The 17,312-nt window shown below is 46.2% G+C and overlaps 2 protein-coding genes across 2 annotated transcripts in view; one reads left to right on the top strand and one right to left on the bottom strand.

Moving 5' to 3' along the window:
- Positions 1-8,288: 8,288 nt before the first annotated feature.
- Positions 8,289-10,551, bottom strand: LOC116082568 (translation initiation factor IF-2-like). The gene is made up of 2 exons (XM_031359465.1): positions 10,062-10,551; positions 8,289-9,206 (listed from the first exon to the last, which is right to left on the bottom strand). Exons 1-2 carry the CDS (start codon positions 10,549-10,551, stop codon positions 9,064-9,066), a joined length of 633 nt encoding a protein of 210 aa, XP_031215325.1. The 3' UTR covers positions 8,289-9,063.
- The window catches only part of Mrtfa (myocardin related transcription factor A), a 194,587-nt gene continuing 187,522 nt past the window's right edge, over positions 10,248-17,312 (top strand). Inside the window, exon 1 of the mRNA XM_031349960.1 lies at positions 10,248-10,493. The gene's annotated coding sequence lies outside the window, so the exon portion shown is untranslated. The remainder of the gene's footprint in view (positions 10,494-17,312) is intronic.

The following is a 17,312-nucleotide window of genomic DNA, read 5'->3' as shown; positions in this document are numbered from 1 at the left end:
AAAAAAAAAAAAAAAAAAAAAAAAGTGTGGTGGTGGTGGTGACGCACAACTTTAGTCCAACACTTAGGAGGCAGAGGTAGGCAGATCTCTCTCTGTGAGTTCAAGGCAAGCCTGGTCTACAAAATGAGTTTCAGGACAGCCAAGGTTACACAGAGAAACCCTGTCTCAAAAAACAAAACAAAACAAAACAAAACAAGCAAAACAAACCAACCTCTAAAAAGATCTTGTGATAATAACCACCAGGGGGCGCCAAAGAACAGCTTTTAAAGTCGATCTCTCCAGTTAGGCCGTCCTCCAACAAAGATGCCTCCAGTTTGGATTCCTTCACTCTTGAGACGAAAACTCATCCATTTTGTGGTTCTCTGACTTTCTAGAGGCTTGGCTCAAAATACAAAGATCAATGTAAGAATATGTTTTAGGACAGAAGGCTTGTCTAGCTTGCATGAGGCTCTAGCTTTGATCTCTAAGCTGACTGAGCAAGCAAAAAGGAAACAAAAACAAAAATATCAGCGTAGAAAGCAAAACCAAAACCACCCTCAAGTACCCAAAGAGACTGCTGACAGAGTTCCGATTCCTAGAACCAGGGTCTTTGGGAGATGGAGATACTGCTTGTGACGATAAAATAAACACCAAGGCCGGGCCGTGGTGACGCACGCCTTTAATCCCAGCACTTGGGAGGCAGAGGCAGGCGCATTTCTGAGTTCGAGGCCAGCTTGGTCTACAGAGTGAGTTCCAGGACAGCCAGGGCTATAAGAGAACCCTGTCTTGAAAAAACAAAAAACAAAAAAACAAATAAACAAACAAACAAAAAAAACCCACCAACATTTGTGAGTTTGCCTGGTTCGTGTAATTCAAGATGCGTGAAGTATCTGTAGATAGAACAGCCATTGAAATTTGTCCTGTCTTGAATCTGTACTTTGTCCCTGCAAACTGGGACACTTGGTCACCTTACTAGTTTGACCCTCCTCTTTTTTCTTCTCTGTGAGATGCAAAGTACCATAAAATGGCTTTGGGAAAACAGAGAGACTCATGGGTGCTGAGTAAGGTATAGAGCCCAAGCTAGGCATGGTGACACATACCTTTAAGCCCAGCACTCAGGAGGCAGAGGCAGGTGGATCTCTATGAGTTCAACTCAGCCTTGTATATATATCCAGGACAACCAAGGCTACACAGAGAAACCCTGTCTTGAAAAACCAAAATTAAAGTAAAATAAAATAATAAAAGTGTTTGAAACCTACAGAATTTCTTGATGACAACAGGAATCTAGTTGTGGGTTTTTGTTTTTGTTTCTCTGTATAGCCCTGGCTGTCCTGGAGCTCACTCTGTAGACCAGGCTGGCCTCGAACTCAGAAATCTGCCTGCCTCTGCCTCCCAAGTGCTAGGATTAAAGGCGTGCACCACCACCACCCGGCTAGTTGTGGGTTTTTGTTTGTTTATTGTTTTGGAATCTCTCTGTGTAGCTCTGGCTGTCCTGGACCTCTACTTTGTAGACCAGGCTGGCCTTGAACTCAGAGATCTGCCTCTTGAGTGCTGGGATTAAAGTATGTGCCACCATTCCTGGCTCCAAAAACATTTTAAACAGAGCCTCGTTATGTTGTTATTGTTCATTTGGTTAAAAGATTTTATTTTTAATTATGTGTAAATGCGTGTGTGCACTTGAATGCAATGCTTGTGGAGTCCAGAAGAGGGCGTCAGGAGGTTGTGGGCTGCCTGACAGTGCAGCTGAGACTCTAACTCAGCTCTGCAAGAGCTAGTGTGTTCTCCAGCCTCTGTTGTTTGTTTTGAGACAGGGTCTCATTATGTAGTCCTGGCTGACTTAAAATTCACCATGTAGACCAGGCTGGTGTCAAACTTGCAGCAATCCTCCAGTCTCAGCCTTCAAAGTGCTGAGACTTAGGTGTATGCCACTATGCTCGCCAGGCTCTGTGCTTTTACCACAGTGCTTATGTATTCATCTTAATTAAAATAAATTTGCTGAGGGCTTATTACACATTAAAAATTATTAGGCTGGGCAGTGGTGGCACACGCCTTTAATCCCAGCACTTGGGAGGCAGAGACAGGTGGATTTCTGAGTTTGAGGCCAGCCTCAACAGAGTCCCTCACTTAAGCATTCTTTTCTTTTGACAACTAGACCTCAAATAAGCATTGGAGCCTTATCTCCCAGAGTAAAGCAGGTATCTCCTTCGCTCAAACTTGCCCGGTGTTTACTGAGGGCTCTGAGTTAGAATGCCCCACCTCAGTTCCGTTGACTGAGTCTACAGAGTGAGTTCCAGGATAGCCAGGGCTACACAGAGAAACCCTGTCCCGAAAAAAACAACAAAAAATTATTAGTATTTATATACATATTATGTGGGATTTGAATATATATTTACATATATATGTTCACTTATGTGTGAGTTTTTCGGTTTTCTTTTGAAACATGATCTCATGTAGCCTAAACTAATGATTAGCTGAGGATGGCCTCAAGTTCCTCATCCTCTTATGTCTACCTCCCACAGGCCACACAACAGACTAAAACTCTTTTTAATTTACACATTATAATTGGGTATACTTATGACATACAGTGTGATATGCCATTTCAGGTATACAATGTGCAATACTCAAATCAAGCCAACTGGCTTTTGTATTCCCCAGTCAATCCATCCATCCATCACTTTGTGTTAAGAACATTGAAATCCCTTTCTATCAGCTACTCTGAAACATTCGATTTCATTGTTGCCAGCTACAGTTTCCCCTATTGTGCTATTATGGGACTACTAAAAAGTGATTGCCACTTTTCAAGGATGATTTCAGAACAGGCGGAAGGGTTTGTGGAACGTAGCGAGGAAAATCTGTCTTGGGATGTAAATCAGTGGTAGAGCTCCTACCTGCTTAGCAATGTTTGGGTTTGATCCCCTACAAGTGAAAAAAAAATTAAAAAACCAAAAAATGCCATTAAGCTATACCCTCAGCTCCCTAAATCCAGTTCACAATCTTTCCAATCTAACCATTAAACTATTGCCTGGCTGTAGTGGCTATAATAACACCTGCGATCCCAGGACTCAGGACACCGATGCAGGCTGAGTGCCGTGAGGGGCAAGGCTCTACCAGGTAGCTCTTATCTTAGTTTGGCTCCCGCTCTCAGAAGCACACAATGTCCCTCACTTAAGCATTCTTTTCTTTTGACAACTAGACCTCAAATAAGCATTGGAGCCTTATCTCCCAGAGTAAAGCAGGTATCTCCTTCGCTCAAACTTGCCCGGTGTTTACTGAGGGCTCTGAGTTAGAATGCCCCACCTCAGGCCTGTCTATCAAACAAAGCTGCCTCTGGCTTTACTGGGCCTCACCAGACTCAAGCTCTCTTCTCAACATCTTTACAACATGGCTGCTGAGCATCATCTGCAGAGCCTGTTTGTGACTACGGCAAAGAGGACCTCCATCTTTCTGGTTTTTCTGTTTTTTTGTTTGTTTGTTTGGTTGGTTTTTTTTGGTTTTTCGAGACAGGGTTTCTCTGTATAGCCCTGGCTGTCCTGGAACTCACTCTGTAGACCGGGCTGGCCTCGAACTCAGAAATCTGCCTGCCTCTGCCTCCCAAGTGCTGGGACTAAAGGAGTGCACCACCACCGCCGGGCTCTTTCTTTTTTTTTAAACACAGGATTTCATTATGAAGCCCTGGATGACCTGGATCTCACTATGTAGACTAGGTTGACCTGGAACCCGGAGAGATAGATCCTCCTGTCTCTCCTGAGTGCTGGAATTAAAGGCACATTATCTACCTTGCCTGACCTATTTTACCCTTATGTATTTCCTTTATCTCTTTATATGCAGCCAATAAATACTTGCCAAATAGTATGCAGGATTCTAATCTCAGGATCTGGACTCTGGTTTTGCTAATGTTTAGCTATGTGATACTGGGCAGGGTATGCACCTTCCCTAAGCCTCAGTTTCCTTATCTGCAGTATGGGGATCATAAGAGCAGTCGACTACCACCAGGGTAACCTCCTCATGCCCTTAAGAGGCTTGATTATCACCGTGCGTGGCCTAGTGGGAGCTATATAGTGTCAGAGAAAATAAAAGATCCATGTGGATTTCAGAAATGACCAAGGGCTTCCTGGAGGTAGAGGAGTGAGAGTTGGGATTTGAATCCAAGGGGAAGAGGGAACATTCCAGGATCAGGACTTGCCTGAATGAGACATTAAGCAACAGAAAGTCAAAGTATGTGCGGAGGACAGCTCAGTCAAGACCTAGAGAATACCTTTGGAGAATTTGCCCAGGAAGAGAGACAGAGAAGAAAGGAGAAGTGGGTGTGTTTTCTAGGCCTGAGGACCCCAGGTTGGATGGATGTGTGGGATCCATGTCCAGCAGTCTGCCAAAACACTCTGTCATTGGCTTTGTCTTTCAGAAGTCAGAAGTGGTAAGATGATCGTGTGGAAAAAGCAAGTTGCTGCACACCCTACATCCCAGCACTCAGGAGGCAGAGGCCGGTGGATCTCTGTGAGGTGCAGATCAGCCTGGTCTACAAAGGGAGTTCCAGGCCAGCCAGAGTTAGACAGTGTCTTAGAAAGAAAGATAGAAAAATAAGCCAGCTGGTGGCACATGCCTTTAATCCCAGCACTTGGGAGGCAGAGGCAGGCAGATTTCTGAGTTCGAGGCCAGCCTGGTCTACAGAGGGAGTTCCAGGACAGCCAGAGCTACACAGAGAAACCCTGTCCCAAAAAACCAAACCAAATCAAACCAAACCAAAAAAAAAAAAAAAAAAAAAAAAAAAAAAAAAAAAAAAAAAAAAAAAAAAAGAAAGAAAAGAAAAGAAAAAAGAAAAAGAATCAGAGGGACCATGAATAGAGGCCCAAAATTGGACGGCTTGTCTATTAAGGCACAAAGTTCTGAGACAATACAACACCCCTCTACCTTCAAAGAGTTGAGAAAAATATGAGAGAAAACTAGGCATGATAGTATGTGCCTATAATCTCAGTACTTAAGATGGGGTGGCAGGAGGATCAGGAGTTCAAGGTCATCCTTGGTTATACAGTGACATTGAGGCTAGCCTGGGCTACATGAGACAATATCTCAGTCTCCTCCTTCAAAAAGTATAAGAAAGAGTGAATTGGAGCTGAAGGGTTTGGAGCCCCTTAGGCCGAACAACAATATGAACTACCTAGTACCCTCAGAGCTCCCAGGGACTCAACCACCAACCAAGGACTATACATGGTGAGACTGATTGTTCTGGCAGCATGTGTATAGTAGAGGATGGCCAAGCTGGTCATCAATGGGAGGAGAGGCCCTTGGCCCTGTGAAGGTTCTGTGCCCCAGTGTAGGGGAATGCCAGGGCCAATAAGTGGGAGAGGATGGGGTGGCAAGCAGGGGGAGAGGGGAGGCAACAGGGGTTTGTTCTTGTTGTTTTTTGGTTTTTGGGTTTTTTTGGAGGGGAAACTGGAAAAGGAGAAATCATATGACGCGTAAATAAAGAAAATATCTAATTAAAAAAAAGAGTGAATTTAGACTAGTTTGTGGGGAACAAACTAGAAGGAGGTGGAGTGGAAGGACTGCTTATCAGCTTTGTTTGAGCCAAAGGATCAGTATAGTCACCCAATTTGTTGACAGATATGTAAAGGTGTAGCTTGCAGTAATAGTTGAGACCAGTCATCCAGGAGGGCCATGTCCTCACTGTCTTCTGGCCAAACCCACTGATTTCACTCATTACATTTGTCCACGGTAGAAAGCCCGGCTCAGCTCTAGAGGGGTGGCAGTGTCGGCCCGGCTTCTCTCACATCACCTCTGCCCAGTGTGTTCATTCCCCACCCAGCTGCCAGAGATGCTCCACTGCTAAGGGGTTTCCCGCTGCCCCCAGATTCCCAACTGTTGCCCTCAGTTAAACAGAGCTGCCTCAGGGACCAACCGCTCCCTCAAGGTCCTCAGGCAGTGACTGAGAAATTGAGACACAAAAAGCTTCCTGTGCTGCAGACCGTTGGAGCTCTCCAGCTGAGGATCAGGCCAAGACAAGCTCAAGCTAGGGCTTGCTGGGCTCACTTCCTTTCCCTGTGTTGTTCAACTTTCTCTTCATACTTTTTGTCCTCCCTCAATCCTGATTATAAGCCCCTTCTTACATGGTTTCTTTCTCTCCTTCTCTCCCTCTCTCCCTCTCCTTCTCTGCCTGTCACTCTCTATCTGTCTGTCTCTCTCTGTCTCTATCTCTGTCTCTGTCTCTCTGTCTCTCTCTCGTGTGTGTGTGTGTGTGTGTGTGTGTGTGTGTGTGTGTTAAAATTTAGGGTTGTGAGTATACTAGGCAAGTGCTCTATCAATCCCTCTCCCTCTTTCTGCTTCGATGTTGCTTTATGTTGCATGGGATTCTTGCTAATGATTCTCTCTACGTGACAGCTCAGGAGGCCTGTGCAGCAAAGAGAACATTTCCATTCCATTTGGTGAACAGACATCTCAGGACTCCTTCTGATTGGACTCTCTTGGGTCATATGACTTTTCTAAATGTGCTGCTGCTGGTGTTGGTAGTAGTGGTACTGCTGCCGTTGGTGCAAATGGTGGTGCTGATGGTGCTGATGGTGATGGTGGTGGTGGTGGTGATGGTGGTAGTTGTATCAATAAACACTGCAGTGGCTGGTCAGGACTGGAGCATAGGTTTGTCCTTGGAATGTGAGTGATGAAGTCATTCCTATGATGGCATGGCATAGGGAGAGAGTCTGAGAAAGAGAGAGAGAAAGAGAGAGAGAGAGAGAGAGAGAGAGAGAGAGTCAGTCAAAAAGAAACGCAGAGAGATAGACACAGAGAGAGAATGCTTGCTAGAAGAACAAAAATGATACGTCTCCCAAAGATCCTGACAAGAAGAAGAATGCCTATTTCAAGTCAGTTGGCCATATAGGAACTGCCATCTACGGGACAATAACAAGGAAAGGGACTCTACCCCATTGCTTTGGGGATGGATAGGAACTGGGAAGGAGGGAAGCAGAAGCAGACATATTCTGTGTAGTTTTTAAAAATAGTTTTTAATGTATGGAGAGATGGTTCAGAGGTTAAGAGCACTGATTGCTCTTCCAGAGGACCCAGCTTCAACTCCCAGTCCCTACACGGCTGCTTACAACCATCAGTAACTGCAGTTCCAGGGAAACTATCACCTTCTTCTGGTTTCTTGTGAGCATAAGGCTCACACGCGGTGCCGAGAAATCTGGGCATGTAAAACACCATACACACAAAAACACTTTTAAAAACTTAAAATTATATTCAATTATGTGTGCTTGTCTGTGTTGGGGGCAGGTATATGTGCGTGTGTGTGCAGGTGCCTGGAGAGGCCAGAGGCACTGGAACTCCTGGAGCTGGAAATACAGACCTGTATGCACGTGTGCTAGAACCAAATCCAGGTCCTCTACAAGAGCAGAACCTGCTCTTAACCACCACGCAAACTCTCCAGCGTCCCATCCTGAGAAGTTTCAAAGGAGAGATGAGCTAGGGTCAAGCTAGGAGATCAGAGGGAAACAGAACATGTATAAGAAAGGCAGCAGTGGGCTGGAGAAATGGCTCAGAGGTTAAGAGCACTGGCTTGTCTTCCAAAGGGCCTGAGTTTAGTTCCCAGCACTGATATAGCGGCTCACAACATATGTAATTTTAGTTTCAGGGGCTCTGACACCCTCTTCTGGCCTCTGAGGGCACCAGGCACGATCCTGGTGCAGAGACAAACATGCAGGCAAAACACCCATGTACACTAATTAATATAAAAAAATACAGGACTTTGAATACATATACATGTATGCACATATATAAACACATGTATACAACAAAAAATGTAAGTTGTTCATGGGAGAATGGGTTTATAGGTGGTGGGGTTTTCAGGCCCGCAGAAGGCCATGAACGAACACACTGTTCTTCGAATAACTAATAACATTCATTTGTGGTTCCTTCTCACCTTGGCTCTTGCACCAGGGTTGTGTCTTTGTGGACAATATCCAAATGCCCCACCCTGGGCTTATCTAGGAGAAATCTTTCACCACACCAGTAATTCCAGACTGGAGGACTTTCTCCTCTGAGGGTGCATGTGTCATCTGTTAGTCAGGACTTAGCCTAGTGTGGAAGTCTCAAGCATTACCTTAGCTTCTCTCCCAATTTAGCACGGGTACCCCAAGGCTACGTTTTACCCGAATCTCCACCGTCTTACCCCTCCCTGTCTCACTCAAGAAGGTACGCATTGTACAAGGTGTGGTGATGAGTACGAAAAATCCCAGTACCCAAGAGATGAAAGTAGGAGGGTCGTGAGTTTAAGGTCATCCTTGACTATACAGAAAGTTAGAGGACTCGCATATATAAAATCTTATTTCATTTTAAAGTTTTATTTATATAGCATATATAGTTATTGAATACCTAATTTTATTAGGGTTTTGTGGACATTTTTCTTTTCTTTAATCTTGGGAGGGAAGGTGTGACTAAGAGGCCTCAGGATCTGGGCTACCTCCAAGGTTCTGTGATGAGACACGTGGTATGGAACCTGAAGGTGACTTACAGATGAATAACTGCGAATTACTCAGGGCCCGGTTGGCTTACTGCAGTGGACAGAGAGAGTTGTACCTCCTTCTCGCTGTCCAACAGAGCCACACATCAGTGAGCAGTCTGGGAGACTTCCGGGGGAGAATGGAAGCGGACAGAATAACTCACTCAGAGATGTAACAGGAATTACCCCCTTCCAGTCACGGTGCCTTCCCATGTCTGTAAGGATGCCCCGAGGGTTTCTTCTTCCACTGCGTTAACCAGTCCTCCCATTCTGGCAACTGTTCTCCAGAACCTTCAGGGAGGGTGCCTTCTTTCTTTTTCCTTGTGCCTAGCAGCACTGTCCTCTAAACATACAGCTTATCTGGCAAGAGACCCTCAAGGTTGGGCTTGTTGACTGTTGATGGTCCTGCGCTGAAGGAGGGCATGGGGAGGGTCTCTGAACCCTCACTGGATCCCAGTTACTCCCTCCGGCATCCCCCAGCTCACCTTACTCAATTCTGCCCTAGCTGCATGAGGTCTTGTGACCTGGCTAGAGTGTGTAGACTATGGAAGTTTAACGGAACTGTGTACCCCATCTGCGCAGCTATGGGGACATCATCATCCATGCTGGGGTGCAACTTTTTGGTAGTCTCGATGCTTTGGGGGCCAGCCATGATTTCTTAGTAAGTCCAATAAACTCATTGGTTTTCCAGGTTGGACTATAGGGCAATCGTACTCCGGTTTATCCAGTCGTTGGTGCCCTAAAAGGAGGAGATAGACGTTTGTTTATATCTCCGCAGGGAGAGTGTTTCAGAAACACCATGGCACCAAGTCCGAATTATTTCTCCTTTTCAGTGCTCTCTCCCTTTGTGGGGGGAAGGGGTGGTGTTCCAGAAAGAGGCCTCCACAGTGGCTCTTAGCAACTTGTCAGGATGGGGGCTTTGCTTAACCAGTCTCACCTCTTTAGTAGGTAGTCTCTTTAAATGTTGGAGTTATGGACTCTCTCTCTCCCTCTCTTCCTTCCCGCCCCCCCCCCCCAACTTTTTGGCTACCCACCAGCAGTTCAGAATTTTAAAGTTGGAAGAACCGCCCAGATTCATTTAGCGCAGTGAGGCCCGGGATAAAAACTTCTAGGTTCTTTTCAGCCCTTTCCCTCCAGCTGCAAGCACTTTCACTGTTGATAAATAATCTCAACCTTCTAAGCAGGTAGGTGTCAGTCCTTGTTACCAGAGGAGAACCGACTCAAGAGAAAGAAAGTGCTTGGCCGCGGAAGGGCAGGGACATGACAGAATCGGGGCTCCAGGCCAGAGCGGAATTTATTGTCTCCTTTCGGGAAATGTGAATGTGAAATAATAGACTTGGGAGTCCCTGCGGAGCAAAGACAGGCGGAAGGAGCGAGATGAAGGCTGCAGGATTTCTGCAGTAAACCTCCAGGCTGGGCACCGAACCCTAGGCAGCTCCGCGGTCACCCTTCCTTTGACAGGGTGAGCAGATAGGCTACGGTCCCTTTAAGACCCAGACTCCGCCCCTGGCTCGTCGCCGACCTCCTCCCACCTCCTGGCGGCAGCTCCGCCAGTTCCAGACTTCCCTCCGCAATGAAGTCATCTCTCGGTTACCGATTGGTTGCGCCGTGCTGTCAGTCACAGGAAGTCGCGCCGCCGCACTAGCCTTCCTCGTTCTTCTTCCTTCGGCGAACGCCCCCCCAAGTCGGGCCGGCCCTGACGGCGCTAGGTTTCTGATTGGTCGAAAGGGCTGTCGCTCCCAGGAGGGGGCGGTGCGGAGGCGGGACCCGGTATGGTGGGAGGGCCCGCAGCTTCCGTGGCTGAGTGGAGCCGGCGGCGGTCGTGTCTGCGGTGTCCCCGGCGGCGAGAACGGCCGTCCCACCCTCCCCACCCCCTCGTTCCCGCTCGCCACGCTCCCTCGGCTCGCGCGGACCTCTCCCCATCTTGGTGCAGCCAGACTGGTCCTAGAAGCTCGGGAGGATACGCGAGCGGCTGGCACCGGAGCGGGGCGAGCCGCGGAGCCCGGGCCAGGAGGCGAACGAGGCGGTGAGTGAGAGTTCGGGCAGGGTCCCCCTCCCCCACCGGCCCCGCCCCGCTCGAGCATCCTTTCTCCCCGCGACCCTTCCGTGTGCGCCTCGGACCGACCGGGCGCTGTGGGCTCCGAGCCCGGGACTGCCTCCGCAGTCCTCCACTCCAGTCCCGCCCTTTCCCTAGGGGCTGGGGTCTCAAAGCCCTGGTCACTCGACCGGGCAGGCGGGTGCGACCGCGCACCTGTGCACCGCCTTGCAGGGTTGTGCTTGCTAGGGAGCAGCTAGGTTCCCGCCCTGGCTGCTCCTCGAGTGTGTGTAATCTGCTTGGGACCGGTCGAGCGCTTTCTCCCGGCCCTTGTGCAAACCTGGAGGATCCAAGTGCAACCCTCAGGCTTCTCGTGGCAAGGAGGTTTACCTGGACCTGACGTCCGTGTAGCAGCATGGGTGCCTCCAGGTCTGCAGGGCTCCGCAGATTTGAAACTTGACCGCCAAAGAAGTGTCCGTCTTGTGTGTGTGTGTGTGTGTATGTGTGTGTGTGAGAGAGAGAGAGAGAGAGAGAGAGAGACTGTCTGTCTGTCTGTCTGTCTACGTACCTTTGATGACTTCCGCCCTCCCCGCTCCATATGAAAACACTAATACTATAGAGTGGTTAGTGCTAGAGCTTTCCCTGTTAGATTATCAAACCTACGTTTAGATTGCTTATCTAGAAAATGGAACTAGCAATACCTATTACATTGGAATGTAGATAGTAAATGAAATGATTCGCCCAAAAAACGCTTGACACGGTGTTTTCATGTACAAGGAAGGGGTCCAAGAAGAGACGAGTATTTTGATGTCTGAGAACTGCCGGATAGGATAGGTGTGTAAGTACAGCACAGCTTGTCTTTGTCAGGATTTCTCTTTGTTAAATGACAGAACCAAAGGACAGATTGGTGGTCAGTTTACTGCTTGCCGGGATACTTTGCATAAAGTGTGTGAAGACTAAGAATGTGAACCTCATTACTTAAATATGATGAAATTACACCCATGCTTCATGGATTTACATAGTTTTAAAATCCATGAAGTGTCCAGAATGTCCTTAAATTGTCTGAAGCCAAAGCCTGCAGCCCGATCCTTATGTTCAAGAAGTCAAACTTAAGGGCTTTACTTTAGAAACCCCTTCCACCAAAAAAGTTCACTTATGAAGTTTTATTGTTGAAAATGAACCGCCTTCCAGGGGTAAAATGGTACAGCCAACTGGCCCACAGCCCCATCCCTGCAGGGAGGGGAACCCTTGGCTGAAAGTTAAACTGAGTTTCATCTACTGGTGTTTGTCTCTTTCATAGCTAATCAGAGGGCTTTCTGATAGTTAGCTGATTTGTTTTGTTTTCTAAAAGTAGGGTCTCACTGTGTAGCTGTGGCTGGTCTGGAACTTACTAAGTAGACCAGGCTGGCCTTGAATCCATACATAGTTCTGCCTGCTTCTGGTTTCTGAGTACTGGGATTAAAAGGCCTGAGCCTTAGAAAGAAGCAAACTGCTACTACTTTCTTTAGAGAGAGATCCAAAAAGAAAAAAAAAATGCCTGTAGTCTAGGGCTTGCGTTTTGTTCAGTTCTTTGCCCATATTTTTGAGAAGTGTCATGTTTAACAAGACCTTCCAGAGTCACATTCACTAGTTTTTTTTTTTTATTTAGAGTTAAATCATAAGAGAAGAGAGAAGTGTAATGTGTCTCCCATCATCCAAAAGTATTTATTGCAGACTTTCCATGTCCTTAATACTCTGCCAAATGCTGCGAGGGAGGGATTCAGAAAAGTATAAAACAGGATCTTAGCCCATAAAGGGCAAAACCATAAAGTTTGGGTCACCCAGTAGTAATTATGGATTCTTCTAAAGTAATGACTTCATTTATTCATTCCGCAGACCTTTTGCTCCAGGCATGTAATGTGCCAGGTGATTTTCTGAGCTGAGATCATGAGGAGTCAGATATGGTTCTTGGTCTCGATGGGCAGAGAGAGTGACAGGTAGTCAGAGCAAGGTGGAATAAAGTCTGGGTGCAAACCCAGGGTTGTAGGAGAATGTCAAGATAGCTTTTAAAAAAACAATTGAATTGATGGGAAAGCTTAAAGAGAAGTTGGTGTTTGAGGTGCATCTTAATTCCACTGAGCTGGGCAGTGGTGGTGCACACCTTTACTCCCAGCACTTGGGAGGCAGAGGCAGGTGGATTTCTGAGTTCAAGGCCAGCCTGGTCTACAGAGTGAGTTCTAGGACAGCCAGGGCTACACGGAGAAATCCTGTCTTGAAAAACGGAAAAAAAAAAAAAATTCCACTGAACAAGATAAAGACCATCCCAGAAGGAAGAAACTGAGTGAGCTTGACTTCCTGACATATTCCGTAGGCAGCTATGAGCACTGGGGCCAGACAAAAGGAAGGAACCTGAGCAACTATAACAGTGGTTCTCAACCTGTGGGTCAGGACTCCTTCGGCGAACTGCCTCCAAAAACATCTACATTGCAATTCATAACAGTAGCAAAATCAGAATTATGAAGTAGCAACAAAAACAATTTTATTGTATGGAGGGTCACCTCAACATGAAGAATTAAAGGCCTGAAACTTTGGGAAGCTTAAGAACCACTGTTTTATAGCACTCCTTGCTGCCCACTACGTAAAAGGCATCAGTTCAGGCTCTTTTGCTCTCTTTCAGGGCTGGTGTTTGAACACATGGCCTCATGCTTGCAAGAACACTCTACCAGCCCTGTGGTTTTTGAGACAGATTTTCTTCTTGTAACCTAGGCTGACTTGGAACTTAACCATGGAGCCTAGAACTCAGGGGCTCCTGCTGCCCTAGACCCCCAAGTGCTGGAATTATAGGTATGAACCACTGTATCCAGCTTCATCTTCTCTCCCTTCTGCTCCTTTCCTTGAGGAAAGTTCTTATATTGCCCAGGCTGGGTCTTGAACTAGGCTCCGTCATCTTTCTGCATTAGATTCCTGACTGACTAGAGCTACAGTACCCACATGCTCAGCCTGTTTTCTTTTGTTCCTAGCTTCAAAGGCTCTTTTTTGGGACATAGTAGATGCTCTGCAAAACCTGTTGAATATAAAATTAACATAAATATTTATTCTGTATAAAATGTACGTGCTTGGGATGAGAGTTGGAGCTGATTGACACATGGGACATTTGTCTCCTGCCTGAGAAAATACTAAAGTTGAGTTATTATTTTTCAAGACAAAGTCTTACTGTGTAGCTCTGGCTATCTTGGAACTCACTATGTAGAGCAGGCTGGCCTCAAACTCAGAGATCCACTTGTCAGTGCCATTCCAGAATGCTGGGGCTAAAGCTGTGTGCCACTGTGCCATACTTTCTGTTGGATTTTGATTAGAAAGTCTTTTGAAAAAAGGAAAGGAGGACATTGATGGCTGCAGACGTGGGGTGAACATAAGGTATGACTTACAAATGGATGCACAGAGGAAGGAAGGTGATCACTGTCGATGTGAGAGGTCTTAATGCAGTCTGGAAATCAAGGAAACTTACCGGGCATGGTGACTGACCCCTATAGATCCATAATTCAAGAAACCAAGACAGGAAGATGGAGAGAGTTCAAGGGCAGCTTTTCTCAGGAAGATAAAGCAGAGCTGGAAAGGTGGTTCAGCAGTAAAGAGCCCTTGCTTTGAAAGGAAACAAGAGGAGACCCTGGTCTGGATTTTAGCACCTATGAGACAAGCTGGGCATGGTCCCACCAATGCCGGTAATCCCAGAACTGAGGCAGAGGCGGACAGGAGGATCACTGGGGCTTCCAGTTTGGGGCGGGGGGGGGGGGGGGGGGGGGGCGGGAAGCAAGCTTCATGTTCAGGGAGAGACCCTGCCTCAAAGGAATAAGGCAGAAAGCAGCAGATCTCAGCATTCTCTGGCCTCTACATTCTTGTGTACCTATATACTTATACACATACCACATTCACACATGCATACATATTAAGAAGAAAAAAAACCCACAAAACAACCCAACAGCCCCCTAAACAAGAAAATCAATGAACTAGTCACTGTTCTTTTTTTGGGGTGGGAGATGTTTCAAGATAGGGTAGCCCTGGCTGTCCTGGGACTCACCCCGTAGACCAGGCTGGCCTTGAACTCATGAGATGTGCCTGTCTCTGCCTCCTGTGAGTCAGGCATTTGAAGGCAGCTTGGACTGAGTGGGTCAGGGTCTTGAAAGAGACTGCAGCATGTTAGGTGGTGGTGTAGTTATCTGGAAGCTTAGCTTAAGCTCCTCCTCCTCCATTGTGACAGTTTGGTGCATGCAGGCTTTCTAGAGGGTTGACTCAATTCCTCCTCAGCCTTTTCCAGAGTTTGCTGAACGCTCTCCTGGCTTTGTGCTTTAGGTTTAGAAGTCACATACTATAATTTCTCCAGTATCCTGTTTCTTATATATTGAGGGAAGGGATGGTATAAGAAATGAATGGCAGGAGGTAAGGATTCTGAGATGCTGGAGTTAGGACCCAGGACCTCATGCATGCTAGATGAGTACTGTCCCACTGAGTCCCACCCTCAGTGTATGTGGATCATTTTAAGCAGTCTGTCACCATTAACATTAAGGGCAAATATTTGGTCTTCTCTGTAAAGTAAGGTGGAGTTGTTTGTCTGGTACTGCAGAAAATGATAAGTTATCAGAATGATAGACAAGCAGTGAAGAGTATTAATAGTTAATGTCAATACTGGAGTCAGGCAGGCTGGGCTGGAGCGGCGGCCCACTCCTGGTTCTGTGTCTGATATTCTTGCTTGTCTTTTTTTGTGACTCACTAGCTGTAAAATGGAGATGAAGATAGCATACACTTTATATTGCTAAAATGGGGCTAAAAAAGTATAAGCTTCTTAGAATAACTTTCCATCCCATTGTCATGATTTATGGGTCTTGGTCCTTGGCAGTGGCGTATATGTTGACGTGAGTACATGAGGCTGGAGTCTGAAAGATGAATGAACAGCTGTCGAGTTCTTACTCAGAAGAAGGCATTTAAATGTCAGCTATTGGTACTTAGGTTTGTTTTTCTAGTTCAATTAGTCTAGATAATTCATTCATATTCTCTGTGTGTGTGTGTGTGTGTGTGTGTGTGTGTGTGTGTGTGTATGGCCAGGGGACAGTTTGCAGGAGTTTTGTTTTTTTTCTTTCCATGTATGGATCCTTGAGATTGAACCCAGATTGTCAAGACTTGGTGGTAGATGCCTTTACGCCCTGACCCAGCTCGCTGCCTCCCATAGGATAGATAATTTTGATTTTGCAAAGTAGAGTGCAGTGCTAATTTGTGTATTTTATTTGAAACGGGGTCTTGTCCTGGAACTCAGTATGAGGTGAGGTTGACTTTGAACTCTCAAGAGCCTATTGCCTCTGCCTCCTGGGTGTTGGGATTCAAGGCATACACCACCACACCCACCTCCCAGCAGCTTGATTGAGTTTAACTGCACAGTTAAAGCAAGAGCACAGTTGCTTGCTAAGGGTGTGTATTTCCCTTAGACTGTCCTTTGAATGGCTGAGTCATCCTCCTGCAGAATGGGTTCAGCCAGATGCAGTACTTAGAGGTGCTCCAAGAGAAATTAGAGGTGAAAGGACTTAGGATGAGAACAGGTGTGGCTAATACTTCAGGAGAGGTTAATCTGAGGGGATTTTAAAGGTACAGAAAGTTAAAGCAAAAGGGGTGGCCAGTGTGGAGTGTAGAAGTTTAGGAACTGAAAGAACAGCTAGTGTGACCCCCCCACCCCACCCTACCACCAGGAACACAAACCCCTCACAGACATTAGTCCTTTTCCATAGATTGTCTCAGGATGAAGCTAACTTGTGGAAATAGAAATGGATTAAATGTTCTGGGGCTTTGAAACCACAAAGATAATGATTTTTTTGTCTAACAGGAAAATATGGGTCAGATTTGTATGTGTGTGTGTGTGTGTGAGAGAGAGAGAGAGAGAGAAAGAGAGAGAGAGAGAAAGGGAGAGAGAGAGAGAGGGAGAGAGAGAGAGGCAAGGACACATGAATAGATATTTTTATGTGACACAATCTTTGTACCTCATCCATAGTCCTGCTGTCATTTCTCCAGTATCCCATTTCCTGATCCTCCTGCTTCCACCTTCCAAATGCTAAGTTTATAGGCCTAAGCCACCACATCTTAACTCTGTCCTGTCAGAAGAGGGAAGATATTAGACTCATTGTCTGCAGGTACCACCATGCCAGGAGGGGAACTCCTGAAGTGGTCTCTGTTCTGTAGCTGAGTTGTTGAAGTTCAACTTTTTCATGGTGTAGTTTCTCAGGTGAAATGATTTGAGGATCCAGTGCTGAGTCCATTCCCCCACTTTGGTTAAGCTACGTGGACCCAGTGATGAGGGCACTATACAGTCCTTTGAAGGAGTGCTCTGAAAAGTCTCTTTTCTTTTCAAATATTTTATTTTTATTTTTGTGTTTGGTTTGTTACTCCTCATTCTTTGGGGGAGTGGGGTGGTCAAGACAGGGTTTCTTTGTGTAGCCCTGGAACTGCTTCAGTAGACCAGGCTGGTCTGGAACTCAGATTCGCCTGCCTCTGCCTCCCAAGTGCTGCGAATAAAGGTGTGCTCCACCATGCCTGGCCCTCACTCTTAATATTATACATTTAGGAATCTCTTTTGCGAATGAGACCTGATGAATTGTAATATGGATTTTTTTATTTTTTAACTCTAGATTGGCCTTGAAGTTAAAATATGGCTGACTTTAGCCTTGAACTCTTGACCCTCCTACTCTAGATAGTTCATTCTGAAACCTAGAGTGTTCTTCAGTTTTTTTTTTTTTAACTTTGTAATTATATTTATGTACAGAAAAATTAGTGTACATTTAACCCAATTTA

The sequence above is a fragment of the Mastomys coucha genome, unplaced genomic scaffold, assembly GCF_008632895.1.
Source record: "Mastomys coucha isolate ucsf_1 unplaced genomic scaffold, UCSF_Mcou_1 pScaffold11, whole genome shotgun sequence".
NCBI lineage: Eukaryota > Metazoa > Chordata > Mammalia > Rodentia > Muridae > Mastomys > Mastomys coucha.
Note: the sequence above shows the minus strand (reverse complement) of the source record. Positions and strands in the feature narration are given on the sequence as shown.